Source organism: Mustela putorius, unplaced genomic scaffold, assembly GCF_011764305.1.
Source record: "Mustela putorius furo isolate JIRA1106 unplaced genomic scaffold, ASM1176430v1.1 tig00537293_pilon_pilon_pilon, whole genome shotgun sequence".
Classification (NCBI taxonomy): Eukaryota; Metazoa; Chordata; class Mammalia; order Carnivora; family Mustelidae; genus Mustela; species Mustela putorius.
This window is the reverse complement of record NW_025422431.1, coordinates 1,132,806-1,158,698: the sequence shown is the minus strand read 5'-3', so window position 1 is coordinate 1,158,698 and position 25,893 is coordinate 1,132,806. Positions and strand designations below refer to the sequence as shown.

The window sequence follows — 25,893 nt, the reverse complement described above, 5'->3', positions numbered from 1 at the left end:
TCTTTTTTTTTTTTTAAGATTTTATTTATTTGTCAGAGAGAGAGAGAGAGCGAGCACAGGCAGACAGAATGGCAGGCAGAGGCAGAGGGAGAAGCAGGCTCCCTGCTGAACAAGGAGCCTGATGTGGGACTCGATCCCAGGACGCTGGGATCATGACCTGAGCTGAAGGCAGTTGCTTAACCAACTGAGCCACCCAGGCGTCCCTCTCTGTTCTTCTTATGTTGTGATGTATTCTGTCCTACATGGCACAGTATCATCAGAACTGATATGTCTGTCCGCTACTATTTGATTCCAGACTAGAATTTAGAAAGTAGAGATGTGATATAAACAGAGTTTTGAACAAAATCCAGTGACCATATGTAGCAGAGACCCAATATAGGGAAGGTACTGGAAATTGTTAAACTTGCTGTAGTTCAGGAAGAAAGGTATAAACCTACTGCTAAAGATAGTGATGCCAAAGAGAAGTCAGTTAGGAAATTATACTTGTCACTCCACCTCCCCCTCCTCCTCCTCCCCCTCCCCCCCTCCTCCCCCTCTCCCTCCTCCCCTCCTCCTCCCTCTCCCCCTTCCTCTTCCTCCTCCTCCTCAAGTAACTTAGGTTTTTAGATCTAGTTTTTAAAGATAGCTGCCTGTGAGTCATATTTTTGTACTTAATTTTACCAAATTTTAAAGTCTTATAAAATTCTAAAAGAAAGCTTTCCATCGTAGGTTATGGCTATTGCTCCAACCCATTATATATGGCAACGGGAACGCTCTGTGCATCACAGTGGAGCTGTTAGAAACTACAACAGAGATGAAGTTCAACTGCCCAGGGGACCTAGTGCCACACCAGTAGATTGTTCACTCTGTGGTAAAAAAGGAAGATATGTTAGACTGGGATTGTCTTCATCATCTTCATCCAGTGATACAGTAGAGGTGATGGAGAAACATTCTCAGGAATCACATAATTCCTTCTCAATGGACATGGTAGTCGATCCTTCTCGAGCTTATAGCTATTCTCAAGGTATGATTTAGTACTACATCAGAATTAGATTTATGTAAGTTATTAACAAACTCAAGTTATTTATTGACCTGTGGTTGGTCCTTACAGGCAGGGATATGTAATAATTTTATATACTAGAACAATATGAGTTAAATTAGTGTTGAAATCCTTCTCCTTTTCAGTTTCTTTTTGTCTTGTGTCCACATCTGTTTTTGTAGTAGCTTACCTACACTAAAAGATTTTTATTGTGACTTGTGTTAAATTGAAGCCTAATATACCATGAATCTCAAGTATTTTAAAGTATTAAGTATTTGAAGAGCCTGAATCATTTTCTTTGAAATGTTTTATTGAATATAAGTTTCAAAAAGAAAATAAATTTATTCATAACCTCACCAGCTTTATCAGTGATTAAGTATGGGTTTTCTGCTATACACTTTTTAAAATTGAGTAATTGATATATAATATTGTATTAGTTTTAGGTGTACAGTGTAATGAATTGACATACTGTGAAAGGATTACCACAATAAGTTAGTCTATCAACACACATAGTTTATTTTTTTTGTGATGGGAACTTATATACTCTCTTAGTAACCTTCAAATATGCAATACAGTATTGTGAACGATAGTCACCATGTTGCTCATTGCATCCCAAGATTGATTTATATAACTGGGAGTTTGGATCTCTTGACCACTTCATCCATTTTGCCCACTGTGCATCCCCACCTCTGGCAAACACTCATCTGTTCTCTGTATCTGTGAGTTCATTTTTTTTTTTTTTGCTTTGTTTTTAGATTCCACGTATAAGTGAGATCACACATTTTTTTCTGTCTAAAGTATTTCACTTAGCATAATAACCTCAAGGTCATCCATGTTGTCTCAGATGGCAGGACTTCCTTATTTTTTATGGGTGAATGATATTCCATTCCAATATTATATGGCTAAATGATAGTCTACACACATGCACGCATGTGCACACACACACACACACACACATTTTCTTTATCCCTTCATCAGCAGATGAACACTTAGGTTGTGCCACCTTTTGACTATTGCCAAGTGCTACAACAAACAAGGGGGTGCAGAAACCTTCTTGAGATAGTGATTTTGTTTTCTTAGGATAGATACCTAGATGTGGAATTGGTGGATCATATGGTAGTTCTAATTTTAATTTTTTGAGGAAACTCTATGCTGTTTTTCCATAGTGACTGTAGCAATATTAATTACCACAACAGTATACATGGGTTCCCTTTTCTCCAAATCCTCACCAACACTTGTTATTTCTTATCTTTTTGATAATAGCCATTCTAACAAGTATGAAATGATCTCTCATTGTGGTTTTGATTTGCATTTCCCTGATAATTGGTGATGTTGAACACCTTTTTGTGTAACGGCTGGCTTATATGTCTTCTTTGAAAAAAAAGTCTATTCATTGACTCTGCCCATTTTGTAATTGTGGTTTTGGGTTTTTTTTCCCCCCTCTTGAGTTGTAGGAGTTCTTTATATATTTTGGACGTGAACCTCTTATTAGATATATGACTTGTAAGTTTTTTCTCCCATCCATAGGCTGCTTTTTCTTTTTGCGGATGGTTTTCTTTGCTGTACAGAAGCTTTTTAATTTGATGTAATCCCACTATTTATTTTTGCTTTGTTACCTTTGCTTTTAGTGTGAAGTCCAAAAAGCCATTGGCAAGATGAATGTCTCCCATTTTGTTCTAGTTTTATGGTTTCAGGCCTTACATTCAAGTCTTAAATCTATTGTGAGTTGATTTTTTGTGCATGGTATAACCACTTTTGTGCAGTGCTCTTCATTTTGCATGTGACTATCCAGTTTTCCAAACACCATTTACTGAAGAAACTATCTGTTCCTACTTCTTGGTTCTTTTGTTATAAATTAATTAACCATATATGCATGAGTTTATTTCTGGGCTCTCTATACTGTTCCATTTCTCTGTGGGTCAGTTTTATGCAAATACCATCCTATTTTGATCATTATAGTTCTGTAATCCTATACACTTTTCTATCTTCTATTTTTAAAAAGTTAGAAGCATAGTATATCTAGGCTTGCTTTTTTCACTTTATCATAAAGCATTTCCTCATGTCATTAGTCTTAGGAAACCTGAATTTTATTTGTGACATGTTATAAGTATCATAATATATTTGCACATTTCATTTTTGTTGGGATTTATATGACTTTGAACAATGGTATCTTAATTAGAAAATAACCATATAAACTAGAAATACTTTTAGTCAATCACACCGTAATTTTCATTCAAATTATATTTATAGAGTATTTCTGACACTTCTCAGTTCTCATTAATACTCTACTAGCAGTGATCCCTTTTACTTCTTATAAAGCCCTTCTAGATTTTCACCCATGTAAGATATAAGACTGAGATTTCTTACGGTTCTTCCTAAATTCTATAATGAGACCTGTGTTATTTCAAAATATCACCTATTTATTTTTGTTGTATCCTTATGAGATTAACAGTGGCTACTGAAGTTTTATTAAAAGAGAAACTAAACTCTTAAGACTCTTCAAGGTAGGAATCACATCTCAGTCATTGTTCCATTCTCTGGCCTTAGTAATCACTAAACAAATTTGATTGTCTTCCCTTGCAACACTTCCAAGCATAATTTTTATTGGTTCACTTGTATCTGAAGGTAAGTAGGATATACCATAGGATAAATTATAAGATAAAAATTGCCTTTTAGCATCCTTTCCCTCTATCCCAGCAACTTTTACCTGTACTCTTTGACTCTTGTAAGATTTAATAGATGTTTAAAATGTTCCAGGCAATGTGTTAAACATTTTGCATTGATAATCTCACTTAATGTTCACAGCCAACCCTATGATAAATACTATTATCTCTACTTTGCAGATAAGGAGACTGAGGCTTAGAGAGGTTAAATCATTTGCCCAAAGTGGTGGAGCGACAATTGAACCCAGGTCTGTCTGACTCTAGACTACAGCCTGAATTCCTTTTATGCTCTACTGCCCCCTTTGATGAAATTCTTTGATGAAATCTTTTCACCTTTGGTGGTGAAAATAAGCTGCCACAGAAGTCTTTTAGTAGACTACTAAGAACTAAGGAGATGGTGAAAGTACTAAGAACCAAGTTCCTGATGAAAGATTGTATGGAGTGAATTGGGAGAAAATTCTAGGCTCAATTTGAACAGATATTTATAGAAAGCAGAACACGAGTAGTTATGGTTTACTCAGACTAGTGCCTATAGATATCAAGAGTAGTAACACTATATTTTAGGCTTTGTATCTCAACAGGAAAGCACAGTGCACCCGGGGAAGAAAGGGCTCTGCCAGTCAGTTTGCTTTGAAAAAAAGAGCATGACTTTGAGGGACTGTGGATGAGAAGTGGAACAATTAAGGGAGTTATAAATGGAATGTGCTTTTATCCTATCCCTGGTTTAGGATATATACAGATCCTGTACAGGAAGGAACAAGTATTTACTCAATCTTCTTTTGTTCAGAGTATTAAAGTTAAATGTAAAACTTTTGTTTTAGGATGACAGAGGGTAGACAAAATAGAGAAAAATAATTGATCGTACATACCCTTGACCAGTAAACATGTACATTCATTTTCCCTCAGTAGGCATAATTCGAAGTGAGCTTTTTGGGGGTGTGGGGGCATTAAGGGTAACACAATCTTATCAGGAGCAGTGGTCAGCCTCTTATTGCCTCAGCAGCTACTGATTCCCAGTAGTGACCTTTGCTAGCAAAATTTTCTTCCTTCAGTCTATATGAGGTGGTTGGAATCACCTAATGGTTTGCAGTTGCAGAAAATTCAATTCATCATTCTACAAGAGACACAAAGAGCCGATGCGCTACTTCAGGCTTTTGTGCTAAAATATCAATGCTTCTGTCTTCAGACACAAGCAAGCAACTTCTTGCTTTTCAGGTAAAAACCTGTTTTTCTGCCTTTAAAAATTTCTCTCAGAACATGTTCAAAAAACAAGTTTTACATAAACATGCTTATGACATTTATTAGGAACAAAACAGTTGTCATTTTGACAAGGTTGGGAGATAAATGAGCCATTTCTTATGAATTTATATACCTCACAATCACCAATCATGTACCAGGCATATTATAAAGGTAGTCTCATTTAACATTGAACACCGACTCAAGAAGTCTTTAAGTGACATCATTACGCACTTTTTAGTGACAAACTCAGAAAAGTCACAGTTGTAAGGTAAAACAATAGTAACAACAAAAACAGCAAGATGGCTCCCAATTCTATCTGAATATACAGCCTATTTTTATACTAAATGGACACTTTCTCTTTACTTTATGCTGTTTTGAGCCTTATGACACTTAAATTAATCTGAAACATGAATATGCAGAGGACGCCTCAGATTTTAGAGTGAAGCCAAAGGAAAAAAAGCATATGCCAAATCTTATTCCTGGATCACATAGGCAGGAATGGGACACTGCAACTGTTATATAATCTAAAACCAAGTAATTTTTCCTCAAAAAAAAAAAAATCCTTTTCTGAACTTATTTATTTCAATCACTACAAATGATGTAGTCTTACAGGTTTAAAATCCTAATACTTAATGAAGGCATAATGAGGGCTTATAAATTAATGATGTAACAGGGCAATGCTAATTACATGATCAACATTTAGGAACACAAAGATTCCAGAATTAATTTTGTAGGATGAGAGACTTGTTAAAGACTTTTTAGAGGAAGTAATATATGAGCTGAGCATTGACTAAGTCCTGCTTTGCCCAGCAAAGGAAGGGAAACAGCTTCTGAATAGCAGATAAAGCTTTGAAAATACATAGCTTCATTCTCTCTACATCCAATGAATCATCAGCACATCTGGTTATTCCTTCACAATATTTTTTACATCTCTGCCTTTCCCTCACCTCAAAGTTGTATGTTACTACCAATCAACTCATAATGTATACTATGTGTTACTGTGAAATTTCTAATTCACTTGTTTTTACCTTCGTTCACATACTCAGATGCTGCTTACAAACTAACTTTTAAATAAATACCTCCTTTCACATGACTGTAGAACCTTCAGGAGTCCCTACTGCCTCTGAAGTACAGAGTTCAAACTTCCAATTCTCCCATAGTCCATAAGCTATATGCCTAAATCTCTCCCTAGAACCAAAGCAACAAATAAAACAATGCATTATCAAGTATGGGCTTATAGCCATTAGCACACTTTTATTGACCATTTACTGAGTGGAAAAGGTAGAAACTCTGGAAGGTACTAGGAAGAGAGTTGAGTCAGTCACAAATCTGGAGGAGTTTACAGTATGAGAGATGACAGCCAAATGTGAATTTAGAAAGCTAACTTTAGAAAACCTCATCTGTCCCATAAGTAAGACTACAAACATGCTTAATGCTCTAGTGGAGACATGGAGAAAGGGCTTAAGCTGAACTACAACCATGTAAATAAATGCTTATTTGCTTATATAGTGATTTTCAATTTAGCTTAATATTAGAATGGACACTGTTAAAGAAGACTTGTTCACCAACTATTGAGCACAGTGTACCAAACAGAAACGTAATTCTACATGAAATAAGAATAGGATGGGGCACCTGGGTGGCTCGGACGGTTAAATTTCTGACTCGATCTCAGCTCAGGGTCATGAGTTCAGGCTTCACGTTGGGCCCAGTGCCCAGCGTGGAGCCTACTTTAAAAAAAAAAAAGAGGAAATTGAGTAGAAGGTACAACTTTTCTTTGCTCTTAACCCAGTCCCTTCTCCAAGTAGAACAACTACAGCTTGTATTCAAAACAATACATGAAGGACAGAATTTTATTTCTGATTAAATAGAAGGGCAGAAGAAAGGGAAGTCCGTCTGTCCTTCCTTCCTTCCTTCCCTTCTTGTTTGACACAGGGAGAGAGAGGACTGCATGAGAGGGAGAAGCAGACTCCTCACTGAGCAGGGAGCCCCATGTGGGGCTTGATCCCAGGACCTGAGGCAAAGGCAGAAACTTAACCAACTGCACCACTCAGGCACCCCAAAAGGGAAGTATTTGACAGAACTTAAAATGTACTTCAGAGCTTCTAGATATCTGGCAATGCAATGAAAACTATAAAGTCATTATTACTGTATGAGTGTTCATATAGTTACCATTAAGAAATATGACACCCTACGACTACTGTGCTTATGATTCAGTCAGTTCCTGAAATGCAACCAGAGTGATTTTTTTTTTCAAAACACATATCTAAACATGTTACCCTTCACTTCACTAAATCGTTCAGTGAGACTCTATTTTTCTTAGCATGAATAAACTCCTTAAGAGGTCTACAAGATCTTGCATGGCCTGACCCCTACCTATTTTTCTGATCTCTTTCACTCAACCCCAGCATTGCTGGCTTTTTGTACTCATTTTCCCTGTTATAATTAACTTGTACTTACCATTCAGATTTCAGCTCAATTGTCACTTGCACAGGTAATTACTTAACCAGAGCTAAGTCCCTACAATATTACTCTGTACTTCTTTGGAGCATTTATAACAATTTTAGTTTTATATTTGTGTGATTATTTAATGTCTAGGCTTTTTTTTTTTTTTGGACTATAGTCTAAAAAGTCAGAGCTTTTACATTAAAATTTTCCACATAATGAAAAACATGTAAAATATTATTTAGAATATATATATTATTTTAAATAGCTCCAGCCTAAGGGATAAACCCAGGAATAGCAGCATTTATCCACCCAGGCACTACCCTTTAAAACCTATAAAACATCTATATTTAAACAATAACCTAACCACTCTTAAGTTTTTGTTTATCTGTAAAATATGGATAACCTTAAAGATGAACTACACATACTAATTGAAAAAATTTCATAAAGTTCTTAAAACAATGTAGGGCTCCTAGTAAATGCTAAATAACTGATATGAATAATAAACCCCTAATTAATTCTGATGTTTTTTCAAATGAGTTAAATTGAGTCTGAGAAGGATAAAAGAGATTCAAGAACTGTTACAACTTTCCTTATAATTTTTAAGATGGTTGTATCATTATCAGTTTTCTTCCTATTACTTACTATAACCCAGATTTCTTTACTTTTTAAGATAGATACAAGCCATTAAAATATGTACTTAAAATACACAGATACATAAAATTTATCTTAAAATGCATATTTTATTTTGGTAGCCAATGACCATCAATCAAAGAAAGAAAAGAAAACTAATTTTATGAAGAAAGACAAATCAATGGAGTGGTTTACAGGAAGTGAAGAATGAGATGGCTCAACTAAACCAACTTGGAATCATTAACTACAAAATGTCAAACTAACTACAAGACAAGTGTCAAAATGGGGACATTTAAACAGTTTTGAAATGTTACACATCTTCCTTTAGCTTTTGTTTTTCAAAATTATATGTCAAAGTTATACAAATAATAGTGATAGCTAATAATTCCAACTTATGAAAGTTGTGATTCACAATATAAAGTTCTATTTTGATACTTTTCCATCTTCAAATCACTTGCTGTCATATGAGGCACTCAGTTATGTTGTGGTTTAAACTTCCTCAGCTTGACAAGAAAAGCTAATTTAAGGAGAGAAAAAAGTAAGGTCATTACAAAATTAGAAGAAAACACCATTTAATATGGCTTGAAAACCTCACTCACCTGTATGACCAGTTTGCCAGTGTATAGGTCTTGCAATATAGGGAAATGATCCGTATGGAAAATCAGAATGTGATTCTTCTGTTGTAGAACAAAATATATATTATAAGCTATATAAAATATCTGAGAATTTGTTCATAAAATTGTTAAAATACAAATTACTACCCCTTTAACTTTTTTTTCTCAGACATTTTTTTTCAGCATTTGTTTTGGAGCTACTCTGCTAGTTATCTTACAGAAACAATTTGTCAAGGATTAAATGATAAACATATACGGTTTTATAACCAAATGGATAAGCTTATATATCATCAATCAATGGAAATTTGAAAACTTGTTCATGGCCTATATAGTGTGTACACACAACAAAGACCTAAATTTAGCTCTTTGAGGAATTCCAGTAGCATCTTAGAAGTTGCTTTTTGGAATATTAGCTATTTGCATATCAGGTCCTATTAAATTCTTTCCCTTCGGTAATAATCACTGACCTAAATTTAAAATATCCTTTAATATATTTAAAGTATTTCATAAGCCAACCTCCTTGATACAAAAATATTAATACTGTAAGAAGTTCAATACTTCAAAGGTATCAGAGTTTTACATAAAAGACAAGAAGAGTCATTATTCTGTCCCTTAGAGATTTTAATTTAACAGAATAAATACATTTCAATTTCTCTACAGAAAAAGAACAAATCCCTGAGAAATAGTTTTATAATCATTGGTCAATACACTCAGAAACCTATTCTCCATTTATTATTACAAACATATATGAAATTAAATTGAAGCTCACCAATGTCATCCTCTTGAAACATCTCACCTTCAATTCTGATTTTCTTTTGAGAATGTAATTGTAAATCTGTGTTGATTTTAGGTTCTATTTTTTGAGCTAAAGTTCCATTTTTCTGTTTTGCAAGGCAAACCAACCAATCTCTAACAATTACTTCGCTTATCTTTTCACATGAGAGAGCAAGTTCACAGATGCGAATTCCATCTAAAAGCTCAATAACCTGTGTGATGCTTTTAGAAAAGTGAAAAAAAAAGTACTTTAAATTTCTATTACAATAATAACTTGATACTTATTTTAAGTTCACTATACCTCTTAACCCAAATTTAAATGCTATTGTTAAACCAAGGGGGAAATATAAACTTGCAAGTTAGAGCACAAAACATGCAATTTCATAGAATACTAAGTAAAAAAATACAGAGACTATGATTTAACAGTATTGTTCACATTAAACTTTTAAAACATTTTTTCTAAATTGTAAGAAATATGCATCTTATTTTACCATTCAGGTAAAGGGTGATTTAAACAGCAATATATATTAATTGGGACATACATCATTTCATAACAGTTTTACAAGATGACATATATACCTAATTCGGTTACAAAATGAACATTATAGTCAACTACTTGAGATAAAACAAAAGTGTGTTTAAAATCACAATACAAAGAAGAATATCCATATTACTCACTTTGCTAGATATACAGCACACACACCACCCTGTTTAAGATTTGGGTATAAAACAGGCAAAGCAACTTGAGGATTCAACATGTCCAAAGCTACCTGTCAGGGGGGAAAGCAAATCAGACTGAGTTTTCATTAAACAAAGTACAGGTCTTCTTTCTTACTGTGGTATAATGATACACTTCTGGAAAGCAATTACCTAGTTAAAATCTTCATTTTTTTAAACTCTAATATTATTTGTTGCCATTTTGCTGCTCACAAAAAGGCATCCTTATTATTATACAGTGTGTTATAGTACTTGACTACATGAAAATCATAATGGTGTGTCTTATACTTGGCAATATCAATAATACAGGAATCTTTCTTCAGCTATATCTAATATACACATATATATACAAATGTACATGTATATAAATAAAGTTTTACTGCTTTAGTTCAGCTTTTGGCAACAGAAATTCACATTATCTCAAATATGTATTTCTATGTTCAAAAGGAAAGTTATGAGTATTAATTTTAGAGATTCTAAAATGCAAGAATCCTGATCCTTAGTTTTTTATTTTTCATCCAACTGCAGAATACAGGGTTGTACTCATAAAAGATGCCAAATGAATACAATGAGTAAATGAAACTTAAAAAACAAACTCATTTAAAACAAAAATAAATATGGTCAAAATAGGAAATCAAGTGGCTTTTATCGATGGATAACTCTAGAAAGCTAAGAGTAGTTGACACAACATATTTACTAAACTAGAAATTATTCCATTATTTATGTGTTTTTTCAAATAGTATTAATGGGTCATCATTCATTATTAATTCATTCACCAAATATTTATTGAGTACCTTCCATGTGCCAAGCATTTTGCTAAGTAGTAAGGATATAACAGGAGCTTATATTCTATTTCATTTCAAGGGAACATATATTCTAGTAAAGGGATAGATATTAAATAAAAATCCAATAAATAAGTCAGAGGATGATAAATGACATGAAGAACTACAGAATTATAAAGCAGGATATGAAGGATACAGAGTAATGGAAAGGAAGTGCTATTTTATACATAGCCTGGTCAGTGAAGAGACCTGAAGAAAATGATTAAGCTTACCCTATGGAAATTTAGGGGGGAAGTATGCTCCAAATGGACAGAACAGCAAATACAAATGTTCTGAGGCTGTAGGATACTTGGAGAGTCTGAGAAGGCCACTGTCACTGCAGTGGAGACAAAAGGGGGAAAATGGTAAGAGATGAATTGTGAGTGTACAGTTCAGTGGCATAAGTACATTCTGACTTATTTTTTAAATCTACACATAGAAAAGACCAGGAGAAGGCAAGGAAGGATGATGGTGACTTGCAATAGTAAAGAGCACTAGATGTGATAACCAGCGGGTATATATTTTGAAAAGATAGAGCCAATTAGAATTAGAATCGGTTGTTGGATACCAGAGAAAGAGGAGTCAAGATGAATCCAGTGTTTTTAGCCTAAGCCACTGAAAGAACATAGATGTGATTTTCTAATGAGGAAAATGGTGAAGACCATGGGAGGGGCAGGCTTGGCAGAAATAATCAAGAATTCAGGTTTGGACAGGAGTTTAAAATACCTATTAGATTTCAAGGAAAGATCTCAATGACTGAATCAAAGGTCAACAGGATAAACATAAGTGGGCTTCTTCAGCTATAGTTCATGTTATTGACAAGGACAAAAAGTCACATAACCAAGAAACTTGCCAAAGCTCTTAAATACTCCATTCTCCATTAATACTTCCATCCATCCAGTCACTCAAATCAGAAACTTGTTCGGAGTCATCATTTTCTTTACCTTGAATTCTCTTTTGAGAATCTGTGGGATTTTATTGTTTCTGTTTGGATTAAAATTACTCAGGCCCACAAACCTACCTATTAAGTTTTTCTCAAATTTATCTTCCTGCTAATGCCTTCTTAGATCAGGACCTCATTGTATCTTGTTGTAACATTACAATAGGTCTCTACATAGACTCACAGCCTTATTCTTCCACCAGAATTACTCTAAAATGGAAGAGTATACTTATCTTGATGAGTACTGAGCAATATATGGAATTGCTGAATCACTATATTGTACACCTGATGAATTACTTTAAAATAGGAATCTGGACATTCTCCTCCCCCACTTGGGAACTCATCAGTAGTTCTTATTATTTATAAGAAAGTGTCTTGGGGAGCCTGGGTGGCTCAGTTGGTTAAGCAGCTGCCTTCGGCTCAGGTCATGATCCCAAGGTCCTGGGATGCAGCCCTCCATCGGGCTCCCTACTCAGCATTGAGTCTGTTTGTCCCTCTCCCTCTGCCTGCCTCTCTGCTTACTTGTGCTCTCTGTCAAATAAATAAAAATCTTAAAAAAAAAAAAAAAGAATAATAAGAAGAAAAGAAAATGTCTCTATGCCCTAGTCCTAGCTTAATATATATACAAATGTTCTTCATTATGTAGCCCCTTAAGACTGCATTTTGCAGCTTCATCTCATGATACTCAATTTCTACAGCCATGGTGTTCCATGCTTCAGAGTCTTTCCAGTAATTGTTTATATGTTTATTTTCTAACTGAAAGCTCCTTTAAATGTATAATTCACTTCTGTCTTAGCATAGTACATGGCACATAACAGGTCTTTAATGTTTGTTGAAACAAACATTAGAAACAGTGGTTCACTAATCCAGAAAATGAGGATAAACACCGGTTAGATGAGTAAGGTACATTCTATTAAAGAGGTGATCTTTTATCTAAACTTTGAGGGGAAAATAGATTTTAAACAGGTAGAGAAAAGGAAAGAAAGAATAATGATGAAAATCATAGCTAATATTTCTTTAATGCTTACTATACACCAGGTACTGTTCTATGTACTTTATATGAAGTATCTTATTTAATCCTTAACAACTCTATGAAATATGAACTATTATTATCATTCCTCTTTAATATGTGAGGGGACTGAGGCACAGAAAGATTAAGTAACTTATCCAAGATCATCTTGGCTTTTATGGGGGCCCAAGAGTAAACCAGACTGAATGGACGCCAAAACTTAGTTCCTCTTCTCTCCCTTTCTCTCCTCAGGTAATCGTTGTCCTGTTTGCATAGTTTTAAATTTTACATATGTGTGGCCATTCCATACATATTCTTTTATAATGCCTTTTTTCACTAAGCACCATGTCTTTGAGATATACTGATTTAGGTATAGTACATTTATTTCACTATGTTAAATAACACTATTTTTCAAGTATTCCATTTGTCCATTCATTCTTCTGATGGCTAGGCTTTTTAAATTTTGTTTAAAATATTTTATTAGCCATTTTTTCTCCTTTTGTTCTCTGTCTTTGTGGTTTAACACCTTATTTGTTCAATTTACCATCATTTTGGATGGTGGGAGTATGGCTCCTCCCCCTCTAATTTCTCATACTGGCAATCATCTGACACTATTACTCAAGACAGTCCATCATATAAATCTGGTAAGGAATATTCTTTTAGATCAGGGATGGCTCAACAGGTTTCTACAAAGCTTCAGCAGTATCATTAAAATCCTTTGTATGTTTCATGATCATCAAGCAAACTTCTGATGACAATTAACCCTCCAGGTAACTATAACATTCTGATGATGGTCTATGTAAAGAAATTACTTTTTTCTGGCCCTTACTGAGCTGTAATATGCAAGCCAAACAAGGATGAGGAAAAAGAACTGTGGTCTTTGTATCCAGGAATCTTGAGTCACCAAAACTATAGGAACCAGTCCTGATCAAAAAAAAGATCTCTTTGAACTTCATTTTTCAACTAGTTTCCCCATAAATGTCCTAAAGTAATCCTACTTTCCAACAGCCAATTAAAAAAAGCAAAGACAACCTAGATCTCAGTCTGTAGTGCTCTGAAATGATAATGGAATCATCAAGGATAAGGCAATTTACATTAGAATTCTGAACCTCTGAAGCCAACTAAATACCTCCATGTCCCCCATCACTACCATCACTGGTCAGCCTAAAATATTCCCTCATCATCTATCCTTTTATCTTCATACTACTCTATTTCTTCTCCCTAATTCAACCTCTCACTGTTCCTCCTCCTCACAAATCCATCCACTCCACCTTCTGGAGCTATGCTCATAATGCATGCCTCCAACCTCAGTATCTTTAATGAACACTCATCTACATCCTCATGTTAATTGTCTGAAGATGCCTCTTGTCTGTTCCCCCACAAATGAGGACTATTTATTCCCCCAAACCTCTCCCACAAATGAGGACTATTTATTCCCCAAATCTCATAACATGAGGTCAGGTACTGGGATATGCTCCCAAAGCTGCTCCTAAATTATTATTCCTTTATCCTAGAAATGCTGTGGTTCATGATGCTCAACTACTCCTCTTACTCTCTGGTCATTACTCGACATTTATTAACAGCTTTGGCACCTGATTCAGCATATCTCTCTGCTCTAAATCGTACCATAATATTAAAGGAAAATATTCCTCCTACTCCTAGAGACAGAAATGGGGCAAATAATAAAGGAAGAGCATTCGCCACACAAAAGAAGTGTGATCCTTGTTTTCTACATGGTCAATATTAAATATCATAGGACCCACTTTAGAAAACTTACCGCATCAAATGTTAAAGGTTTTATGTCTTCAGTTGCTCCTGAAATATCCTTATGAATAAAATTCACATTGTCTGGCCACTCATCTACATGACTCATTTTCCATGAATCACACCAGTTTTTATAATTCCTCTTAGCCAATTCATGGTGGTCTTTTCGTGCTTCAAAACTTATGACTCGTCCTTGTGATCCAACTTAATTTAAAAAAAAGAATTTATGATATTTCACTGTATTGTATCATTTCATAAAAGAATATAAAAAATATTCTGCAAAGGTATTACCTTGATGTGAAAAAAAAATTCAAATAGTTCAAGGCTAGAAAACTATCCTATCCCAGATCCTTAATCAATTTTCCTCTGCAGAGAAACCATATTACCAGGTATTTTCTCTTCGCAAGATACCTAGTGCCAGTGACTTTCCCTGTTTTTAACACACAATGAAACATACATGTATTGTATATACTGTCCTATACTCCTTCCTACTTACCAGTGTTATTTCAGTTATTAATAATTACTCCATTCCTTTTAAGAGCTATTATGTTCCATTGTATGGCTATACCATAGTTTATTTAACTGGTCTTCTACTGATGAATATTCAGCTTGTTTCTAGTCTTATGCTACCAACAAACAATAGTGCAATGAAAATTGTTGCCTAAACCTTTGTATCCATGGATGAAACCCTAAACCCTAGCCCTAATCCTAACCCTTACCTATGTTACAGATCACTACACTTGTATCTTTAGGGTAAATTCCCAGTAGTGCCATTGCTGGGTTGTAGGGTAGCTCTATTTTCATTTCTTTTGTTATGGATGTTAATATGGATGTTAGGCATTTCATATATTTAAAAGATATTTGTACTTTTGTGTGTGTCTGAAGAACTTTTAAACTGTTTGGCATAGTAATCGTTTCTGCAGAAGACTATGCATTTTAATTAAAGGTGATTAATTTCCCACCCACCTCTGTTTGAGGTTATTTGATATCGTTTAGAAGTTGTCCTAGATCAGTAAGTCTACAGTTTATTAATGAAAAATTTAAATTCTAGAATATCTTTTGAAATATAACTCCAGCTGCAATTCATCATGTTCTCAAGGTACAGAATTTAATGTTAACAATAGCATACGCTAAATAATTGGAAAAGAAAATTATGGAGGAAAAAAAAATCCATCGCAAAGGTAAATAGCAATAATTTTTTGATCATGGTTTGGGAATATTAATGCCATGACACTCTGACACTATAGATGTTAGAAATATGGGCACTCCTCCTCTCTCACAGATTTTTATAAATGCATTTATAAAATTATATATATAATATATATAATTTGTAAAAATTATAAAATGTCAAATGCATTTAGAATTCAGTTACTGATTGCGAAGAAATGACTGCCTTTAACTATGTACAGAAAAGAATAAATAAAGATTTGAGGAGGCCAGAATGAGTTTCCTGACCTAGAATAAACTGGATTATGATTGTATGTGATGCCATTAGGTGAAAGAACAAAAAGTTTAATTCAGTATATTTCCATTGGTATTCTTTATACAAGCTACCCACATGCACCTATGATAGCTCTAACAAAGTTTATTATTTAAAAAAGAATGCACTAAAGAGAACATGAATGTTTTAAAAAAAAAAAAATCTACCCACAGAGAGTGAGGTCACTGTTCAGTGGTCTGTCATTAACCGAGGAAGAACAACTGCACCGGCAGCCAGAGCAGCCAAAGCAGCCAAAGCAGTCCTGACACTCAGAGGAATTAAACAGTCAACGGGAGCAATAATCAATTAGATATTTATGTTTACTGTATACCTCTTGATTTTTGATGAGGTGCTGCCTTCAAGCAATACATTTAAAAAACTGACAATTTTTAGAGACTTTGCAGCTGAGCGCCCTCTACATTTTATATTCTCTCCTACTGAATCTTCATCTGGAATTGTTATTAACAAAAACATGTACACATATGAACCAAAAGACAAATACAAGAATGTTCAGAGCAGCACTATTCATAATATTCAACTCAAACACCCATCAAAAGAATGGAAAAGCTATGATATGTTTATAAAATGGAGTAGCTACACAGCCACTAAAAGGGAAGAACTACCGCTACACGCAATGGCTGACTCTCACAAACAGAATGTTGAAGGGAGCCACATTCAGGGAGTACATACTGTCCGATTCTTTTCATACAAGGTTCAAAGCAAGCAAAACTCATCAATGATGGTAAAAGGCAGAACAGTGGTTATCTTTAGGGAGAATCGATTATGACTGAGACATGAGAACATTTCTGTGATGCAGCAGCAGTCCCTGTCTTAATCTGGGTGATAACTACTTGAGTATGGTCATTATATTAAAAATTCTTTGAGGTCTACACACTTAGGATCTGTGCACGATAGCTATGTTATGTCCCAGTAAAAAGTTCAGTTAAAAAAAAAAAAAAGATGCCTTAAAACACATGGAGGGCACAAGAGAAAGCACAGAAAATGGAGAGAGGGTTAGAGAGAGAATGACTAGAAGAAATGTACAGGTGGAAAGAAAAACAGTTGCCGGCATTTGGTTTCAAGGAGAATGCTCTCCATCACAGTCATGTGAATATTTTCTAAGACATCTTTATCCACTTAATTTTCTGTTATTATGAAAGATTGAATGTTTTCTTTGCCCATCTAAATTCAGCTCATTTCTCTCCATCTCTTACCTGCTTTGGATAAAAATAAGCTCATTCCACCAGAGCCTGAGCCAACTTCCAAAACAGTATCCCCTGGGTGGATATCCATCATCAACAGTATCATACTCATATCCTATGATTGAAACATAGTATGGGTGACTCAGTGTCCAATAAGTATGTACTAAGCACAGGCTCTTATCAAACACTATGTTAGACCTGGAAAAGAAAAGAGTGAAAAAGAGTATTAAAATCTGGCTCAGCCTACCCAAGAGTTGATATTTTACTTGACGAAATAAGAGATTCAGCAATCAGTTAGCAAATAAGCAGCACTTCAGCATAATACCAAAATTATAGACAGTAAGTAGTAATAGAAGCCCAGAGAATAGTGTTATCAGCAGAAGGCCCTCGCTTAAAGACACAGAGAATTTAAGGAAACAATCATGAAGTAGAAATGGTATTAAAGAAAACAGAGGTAGAATAAACACAGTTTCCTCATCTCAGAAGAAGAGAAAAGGAGAGAACTGAATGCCAGGCTAAAGCACTTGAACTTGACCTGGTCAGTAACTGGGGCACGTCACCAAGGTAATATGCATGGCATTTTATGAAGATTACTATGACAGGGAAATGCAGGATATACTAGAGAAGAGAAAAATTAGACCCAGTAAGACCACTTAGGAAGTATTACATAATCTCTGTATGAAAGGAAATGAACTTCTCATTTAGCATTAGAATACCAGTGATAGATAGGACCTATTTCACAAACGCTGTAATTGAATTGTTAATGAGAGTATCAGGGATAATAATAATAAGGGCTATTTATTGAAACTTTACCATGTGCCAGGCTTCTTTAAGAATACAAATTGCTTTCGGGGCGCCTGGATGGCTCAGTGGGTTAAAGCCTCTGCCTTCGACTCAGGTTATGATCCCAGGGTCCTGGGATCGAGCCCTGCATCGGGCTCTCTGCTCAGCGGGGAGCCTGCTTCCTCCTCCCTCTCTCTCTGCCTGCCTCTGCCTACTTGTGATCTCTGTCTGTCAAATAAATAAATAAAATCTTTAAAAAAAAAGAATACAAATTGCTTTCATAAACTTATTTAATCAGGACAATAATTTGAGAAAACTATCATCATCCCCATTACAAAGACAAATCAAAGATGTTAAGTAATTTTCCCAAAGTCACACAGCCAGGAATTAACTGGAAAAGTCAGGAGTAAAACGGATGTTGAACCCACAGAGACCACGCTGTTGATCATTAACACTATACCACTTGTTATACAGAAAATTTTAAACATTAGCATGTATTTCAACACTACCCCATCTGAACCTTTGAAAATTGCTAATAAATAAGCAGCACATCTGGTAAGCTTTTACTAGCTTTTCCTTCTCTGGGAAAAGCTGCTGTGAAAATTCTTTTTTTTTTTTTTTTTTTTTTTGCTGTGAAAATTCTTAAAGAGGAGATTTCTAGGATCCTGTCGAGTCACAAAACATTGTATATTAAATATAGGTTTGGTTGCATAAGAAAATGTTCAACAGGTAAAGTTGTCTAATTAAAAGCCAAAATGTATTTTCTGAAATGCAGGGCTAAGGCTTGGGCCAAATGATACACAGACACGTAATTTTTAAGATGTATTAGTCTAAAAGTTTCATTCACAAATGCTGAGTCTTTCGGACATACATAACCTCTCCCACATGCCAGGCACCTAGGAGTAGAGTGGGGAGGGAGTACAATTTCACACAGAAGTAGGAGCAGCTGGGTAGTCTTAACAGTGGAATGTCCTGCAGAAGGCAATTCTATTTTCTCGGATCACATAAAATAAAGAAACCAACTATTATGAAATAAAAACTTAAGCACACTTTAGCTTTTGCTTCCTGCTATTCAGGTTACATGGTATCAATGGGATGAGTTTTCTAGACTGGATTTCACTATATATATTCTAGCAATTTCAGTTCAAAACTTGGGGAGGGGAGACGTTAGCATTTAATCATTTCCCTACCTTTTCCCAAAAGGGATTTAAAGCTATTGGGAGAGTCCTCCAGGGTTACAAACTATCATTCTACTATTGAGTTTCCTGCATTTTTAAAAAATTTTATTAACATATAATATATTATTTGCTTCAGAGGTACAGGTCTGTGAATCATCAGTCACACAATTCACAGCACTCACCATAGCACATACCCTCCCCAATGTCCGTCACCCAACCACCCTATCCCTCCCACTACACCTCCCAGCAACCCTCTTAATCCAGAGATTGAGTCTCCTGTGGTTTTTCTCCCTCCCTGGTCCCATCTTGTTTCACTTTTTTCCCCTCCCTTCCCCCCATAACCCCTCACCCTGCCTCTCAAAACTCCTCATATCAGAGAGATGATATGATAATTGTCTTTCTCTGACTTATTTCGCTTAGCATAAACCCTCTAGTTCCATGTTGTTGCAAATGGCAAGATTTCATTTTTTGATGGCTGCATAGTATTCCATTATATATATATATGCATATATACACATATATGCACATATATATGCACACACACACACACACACACACCCCACATCTTCTTTATCCATTCATCTGGTGATGGACATCTAGTTTGGCTATTGTGGACATTGCTGCTATAAACATTCAGGTGTAGGTGCCCCTTCGGATCGCTACACTTTGTGTCTTTAGGGTAAATACCCAGTAGTGCAATCACTGGGTTGTAGGGTAGCTCTATTTTCAACTTTTTGAGGAACCTCCATGCTATTTTCCAGAATGGACTTCAGGTAACAACCCTTTCAAACTTCCATTTTTTCCTCAACATGAATTCCAATCTCTTTCCTGATTAACTCAGTAACATAAATCTAGCCCTCAGCTGAAAGATTTAGTAAGTAGGCTACACTTAGGCTTCATTAAGTTGCAACAATTTCTACTCCCCTGTTGTTCTTCTGTAAGTGCCACAATCATGCATATCAGCAGAAAATATTAATTTTTAAAATTTGGGGAGTGGGAGCATCTGGGTGCTTCCATCAGGTAACCATCTTGACTTTTGGTTTCCCACCCAGGTCATGATCTCAGATTCCTGTGATCAAGCCCCATGTCAGGGTCTGCATTCAGCACTGAGTCTACTTGAGATTTTCTCCCTCTTTCTCTGCCCTTCCCACATGTGCACGCTCTCTCTCAAATTAAACAAATAAGTATTTTAAAATTTAAAAAAATAAAAAATAAAATTTGGGGAATGTTTCCATCTATATTTCTATTCCAAACCTAAAAGTGCTTGATACTGACCAATGTGAAATGTTGACATTTCACAAGTATCTGTTAGGAAGTTTATTTGAAATTACTCCCACAAAAAATAAATAAATAAATTACTCCACAGACCTACTTTTATTATTAAGACAAAACTATGTAATTCTAACACAGAGACCAGCTTTCAAGTCAATTGAGGTACTCTCTCTCTTTTTTTTAAAGATTAATTTATTTGACACAGAGAGAGAGATCACAAGAAGGCAGAGAGGCAGGCAGAGAGAGGGGGGGAAGCAGGCTCCCCACTTAGCAGAAAGTCCAATGCTAGGCTCGATCCCAGAACCCTGGGATCATGACCTGAGCCAAAGGCAGAGGCTTGAACCCACTGAGCCATGCAAGCACCCCTATTGAGGTACTCGTTTAAAAAGCATTTCAAAGTTGTAAAGGTTGAAGTCAAATTTCCTGTAGCCACCACTTGGGAAATAAAAAGAGAAGTGAACACCTAGAATGTCTAGTATTTTAAGTCCTGTTTAGGATGGAGGGGGTTTGTGGGTGGTCAGTAAAGCATCTACCTTCAGCTCAGACGGAGCCCCCCGCTGATCAAGGAGCCTGATGCTTCTCCCTCTCCTCTCCACTTGTGCTCTCTCAAAGAAATAAAATCTTTAAAATAAGTAAATACATACATACATACATAAATTCCTCCTTAGAATGGAGCACTGTGACTTTTATCTGTAACAAATGGAAAGGCAGAAAGTGCACTAAAGATTCATCTTTATAACTTTATAAAATACAACTATTCTCTCAGTTTTTTCTAGTGAGGAGGAAAAAAGATGTGGGGAAGCAAGATGAATTTTTTTTTTTTTTTTTTTTTGGTAGCTAGATTGAATGGTCAGAAGAGGAAAAAGAAAATAAGAAAAAGTTTCTGTCAAGAGTTTATGGTACCTCTCTGGCCTAAAGCCTCAAAAGGTTTTCTTAGTCCCTTGGTAGATCTTTTAAAACATAAATTGGAGGGGCACCTGGGTGGCTCAGTGGGTTAAAGCCTCTGCCTTCGGCTCAGGTCATGATCCCAGGGTCCTGGGATCTGCTCAGCAGGGAGCCTGCTTCCCCCTCTCAGCCTGCCTCTCTGCCTACTTGTGTGATCTCTGTCAAATAAACAAATAAAAATCTAAAAAAAAAAAAAAAAGAAACACATAAATTGGATTCCTACTTAGAACATTCCAGTGGTACCCAATGCACATGGAATAACCACGTCATACCACTCTCCCCCTCACCTAACTCACTCAAGCCATTATAGCATCTCCGCACTACTCTTCCCTTTGTGAGAACCCTGGGCTCCAAGATCTTTGCATGGCTGGGTTCTCCTTATATTGGGTTTCTTATCTAACATACCTCTTTTGAGACCTTCTCTAACCATCTGACATAAAGTATTCTCTTCCCCCAGGTCACCCAACATGTCATTGTTAATCTATTTGTCTTCATGGCACTTAGCACTACCTGAAATTATCTCATCCTTTCATTTACTTGTGTGTTCTCTGTCACCCCTTCTAGGATGTAACATCCAGGTTGAGAGCAAGGACTGGGGCTCATCACCATACCTCCCCTATAATAGTACCCTGATTATAGAAGATAGGTAATTATTTGCTGAATACATGACGAATGACTCTTCATCTGGGGATAGGAATTGTTACAAAGGAATATTCTACCCATGGACTGTGACTGTGATTAAAAAACTGAAATAAGCCTAGCAATGGATGATTCATATGAAGTTGTAACAAGAAACTAGGCAGTTAATTTATTATACAGAATATTTCTTGTATGTTCAGTGTTTAATGTTAGCTGTTTTAATAGAAAACTATTTTTTCCCTAAAGCAAAAAGCACAGTAAGATATCTACCATTGATGAAACATACACCTAGTAACACGCTTTATTTAATTAAATGATGATTAAAATATTTCCATAATAGGGGGTGCCTGGGTGGCTCAGTGGGTTAAAGCCTCTGCCTTCGGCTCAGGTCATGGTCCCAGGCATCCTGGGATCCAGCCCCACATTGGGCTCTCTGCTCAGCAGGGAGCCTGCTTCCTCCTCTTTCTTTCTCTACCTGCCTCTCTGCCTGCTTGTGATCTCTTTCTGTCAAATAAATAAATAAAGTCTTTAAAAAAATAATTTAAAAAAACATTTCCATAATGGTACCAAAGGGTTGAACATTCTCGAATCCTGAACTTGCAAACTTAAGGGTTATGGGGGACAAACATAAGTGCCTGATTAGCTCACATAACTCTATACATTAGGTCAGTATTCTTTTCACTTTACAGATGAGAGAGTCAACACTCCCAGAATAAAAGTAAAAGGTGGCTGTTTCCTCCTAACATTCGCAATCATAACATATGTAAGTCCCATCCATTGTTGTTGTTTTTTTCAACCTGAGAATAAAAACTTTAAATGTTCTGAAATGTGCTTTAAGCACATTTATCAGGACTGTAGCTGGGCTCTTTCTGGAACCAACACGCACCTAACTCCCACCGCATTACCTTAGGATACGTTATGGCAGGCCCTCTTTTCATCAGTAATACATAGTCTTCCAGTGTCGGCCTCCTCAGCATGAGCTGCTTACCAGAAGTCGTCGTCAGTATCTGGCCGGGAAACTTTCCCACGATCTCGCTGAATGGGACTCTCCCCCAGCTACTATTTAAGTGTCCGGCGTTACTCAACCTAAATAACTTTTTAAATTGGGTTTCTCTCTTCCCAGTCTCAGCTAAGATCAGCTCCCCAGCGCGAAAGGACCCCTCCCTGGAAGCTGGGCAGGAAAAGGAGCCAGGAAGCTCTTCTACCCCAGTCACGGACTGGGCCATGGAGGCGGGCAAGGGACCCCCGGAACCCTGGTGGACGGGACCGGGCTGGCCCTGGTGTCCGCTCGAGTCTCCGCGCTCTCGAGAGGGTGACTCCTCTTGAGGCGTCGGCTGTCTGAGGACCTCCAGTGAGGAAAGACATCTGATCCCCGTGCCTCGGACGCGCAGAGGGAGAGATGGAGGCTCTGTGTTGGGGGCTTTCCTCCGTGACGCTTCGCGCCGTCCCTCTCCGTCTCGTGCGTCTCTAGGACAGGATTCGCAACACAATGACCGGGCTGTCTCCAAGAGCTCTCGCTCAAGGCCCCGCAGGAACGGAGAAGCTCCGAGCCCTAGCCACCTCCTGGGGCGCCGCAGCCGGAGGACAACCAGACCTCGCCGGCCGGCTGACAGCATGGTGTCCGGCGCAGGCGCCGTCGCACACAAGTGGCGTAGAGCCGGGCGAGGCCCTCCCCGCGCTGGACGCACTGACGCAGCCGTCAGGGTATCCGCCGCTTTTTCGCAGGAAGAGCTCCCCCTGCGCATGCGTCCAGGGGGCGGGGTAGTCCTAATGTGGGGCGGGGCGCAAGAGCTTCGGGGTGTCGCTGAGTAACTGTCCCAGGTGCGAGTCACACTCTGGGGCAGGAGCACATTTTCCTCTTCGGAATGTGGGCAGAGTAAACAGTTGGCCGCTGACACATCCCCACCAGCCTCACGCTGTGGACAGGAGGCTTAAGAGAGACAAAGCCTGTCAAAGTGCTGTGTAAACTGAAGTCCTGGACCAGGGTCGACTCGACGGTCATCAGAAAGAGGAACGTGACACGATCACCTCAAGATGTAGGAGTTAAAAAGCCCAGAGATGCGTTGGACTGTCGCCTTTTGGAAGGGCCACCCGCTGATCCCCGTTCCTTTCCAACTGACTGCGAAGTTCTTCCCCCGCCAACCTTAGCAAGTCCCTTCGATTGGACTCTGACTGTCTGCTTGCCTGCCCCAGGCTTAGGGAGTCGGGGACGGCCGACTGAAGTTACTCACTGGGTTCTTATTTAGCAGAACTGTTTCTGATAATTAAAATATAACAGTTAATTCTTTTACTACCCCTAAAACTCAACAGGATCTTCTTTAAGGGTGGAAAAGCCGTTGCTAAAACAGGGTTGTAGGGCAGAAGGGTATAGCTAAATTTAATCCCCTCAAGATTCATGCATTGAAGTCCCAGTATCAGAATGTGACTGTATTTGGGAATAGGGTTAAAGAGGTAATTAAGTTAAAGTGAAGTCTTTAATGTGGGACCTAATTCACTATGAGTGGTGTCCTTATAAGAAAAGGGGATTAGAACACAGGCACGCTCGGAAGATCAGCTAAAGACAGGCAGCAGATGTCCATCTACAAACCGAGACAGACCTCAGAAGAAACCAAACCTGCAGACAACTTGATTTTGGACTTAACATGCTCCAAAACTGTGAGAAAATTAATTTGTTGTGTTAAAAAAAAAAGGATTATCTGCATTTTCTCTCTCTTTTTTTAATTGAATCTGTTTAAAAATCATTTATTCCAGGGATGCTTGGGTGGCTCAGTCCGTGAAGCATCTGACTGTTGCTTTCAGTTTAGGTCCTGATCTCAGGGTCTTGGGATTGAGCCCCTTATCAGTCTCCCTCTCCTCCCCTTTCCTCTCTTTCTGATCTTCCCCTGCTATCTCTCTCTATGTATATACAAAAAAAAATAAATAAATAAATACAATATATATATTTTTAAAATCACTTATTCCAGGTTTTGGCAGCCCAACCCAAAAGAGTTAAACAAAAACAAATTGATTTAATCCTAAAAATAAAACAAAACCAGAAAAAGTTATCTTTAGAGTCCAAAGTCTAATTTGACATTAAATATCACTAACCTGTTTAATAATAATTCACTTGGCAAAAGTTTATTGAGGGTTTGACAATACCAAGCACAGTAGATACTTACTTCATTTAAATTTACAACAACCCTGTGGTAGAAGTAAGTATTCCTGCTTCGTGCATAAGAAAACTGACCCAGGGAGATTAAATGATTTTGGCAACAGCCCATAGCTGACAAACGGCATGATGGGGTTTCTGATCTCGGTCAGTCTGTTTCAGCAGCCCATGCTCTTTGTACTACAACACCCCCTCCCAAAGGCCGGTCAACAGTACAGCTGAATTTAGAGTTAAAGTCAAAATATGCTCAAAGGGCTACGGGCTCAGTTTAAATTTAATAAAATAAGTTTTGTTATCACTTTTGAAGACACAAATCAGTACTTTCTAAACTGTGTTCTCTAAAACATCAGCCACCACAAAAATCCATTATCAGGGTTTCTCTCTTTTCAGTCCTAAAAATGAATAAAGAAACTGTTCTTGCCTCCACTCCACCTGTAGGTCTCATTTCTGGTTTTGATTTTTTTAAAGAAAGTTTTTATGACCAATCTTTTTATTTTACTGTCAAATGAAGGCCTGAGTTGAACTTTCTGAATCCTAAGACCTATTAATGGTTTTAAAATTTATCATTCCTGGGACGCCTGGGTGGCTCATTTGGTTGAGCGGCTGCCTTTT

The 25,893-nt window shown here is 37.0% G+C and overlaps 2 protein-coding genes across 5 annotated transcripts in view; one reads left to right on the top strand and one right to left on the bottom strand.

Annotated features, from left to right (window-relative positions):
- Window positions 1-8,251, top strand: part of SPDYA (speedy/RINGO cell cycle regulator family member A) — a 31,001-nt gene extending 22,750 nt beyond the window's left edge. For 2 of the 3 annotated variants that reach the window (XM_013048399.2, XM_045073906.1), the window contains exons 6-7: window positions 709-1,003; window positions 8,118-8,251. In XM_013048399.2, the coding sequence (XP_012903853.1) occupies window positions 709-1,003; window positions 8,118-8,206 (384 nt within the window). In that variant the 3' untranslated portion in view covers window positions 8,207-8,251. Of the gene's footprint in view, window positions 1-708; window positions 1,004-3,861; window positions 6,595-8,117 lie in introns of those variants that run through there. The other variant, XM_045073907.1, reaches the window with a different exon arrangement.
- Window positions 8,086-23,787, bottom strand: TRMT61B (tRNA methyltransferase 61B). 2 transcript variants are annotated; one of them, XM_045073904.1, is made up of 7 exons: window positions 23,039-23,787; window positions 17,329-17,431; window positions 14,648-14,838; window positions 10,062-10,153; window positions 9,379-9,605; window positions 8,595-8,675; window positions 8,086-8,512 (listed from the first exon to the last, which is right to left on the bottom strand). In XM_045073904.1, the coding sequence occupies exons 1-7, from the start codon at window positions 23,747-23,749 to the stop codon at window positions 8,469-8,471; spliced, it is 1,449 nt and encodes a 482-aa protein (XP_044929839.1). In that variant the 5' UTR covers window positions 23,750-23,787; the 3' UTR covers window positions 8,086-8,468. The 2 variants fall into 2 exon arrangements, with proteins under 2 accessions (XP_044929839.1, XP_004777537.1); XM_004777480.3 differs by having other exon boundaries at window positions 8,595-8,672.
- Window positions 23,788-25,893: the final 2,106 nt, after the last annotated feature.

What these genes read in the sequence shown, in the direction of transcription:
- TRMT61B (XM_045073904.1), bottom strand. Translation starts at nt 23,749, where the DNA reads ATGCTGTCAGCCGGCCGGCGAGGTCTGGTTGTCCTCCGGCTGCGGCGC. An exon ending in CTTATTTTTATCCAAAGCAG is followed by an intron (nt 14,839 to 17,328) that starts GTAAGAGATGGA and finishes TTTTAAATTAAG; the next exon opens with TTGGATCACAAGGACGAGTC. An exon ending in AACCTTTAACATTTGATGCG is followed by an intron (nt 10,154 to 14,647) that starts GTAAGTTTTCTA and finishes CCCCCCTGACAG; the next exon opens with GTAGCTTTGGACATGTTGAA.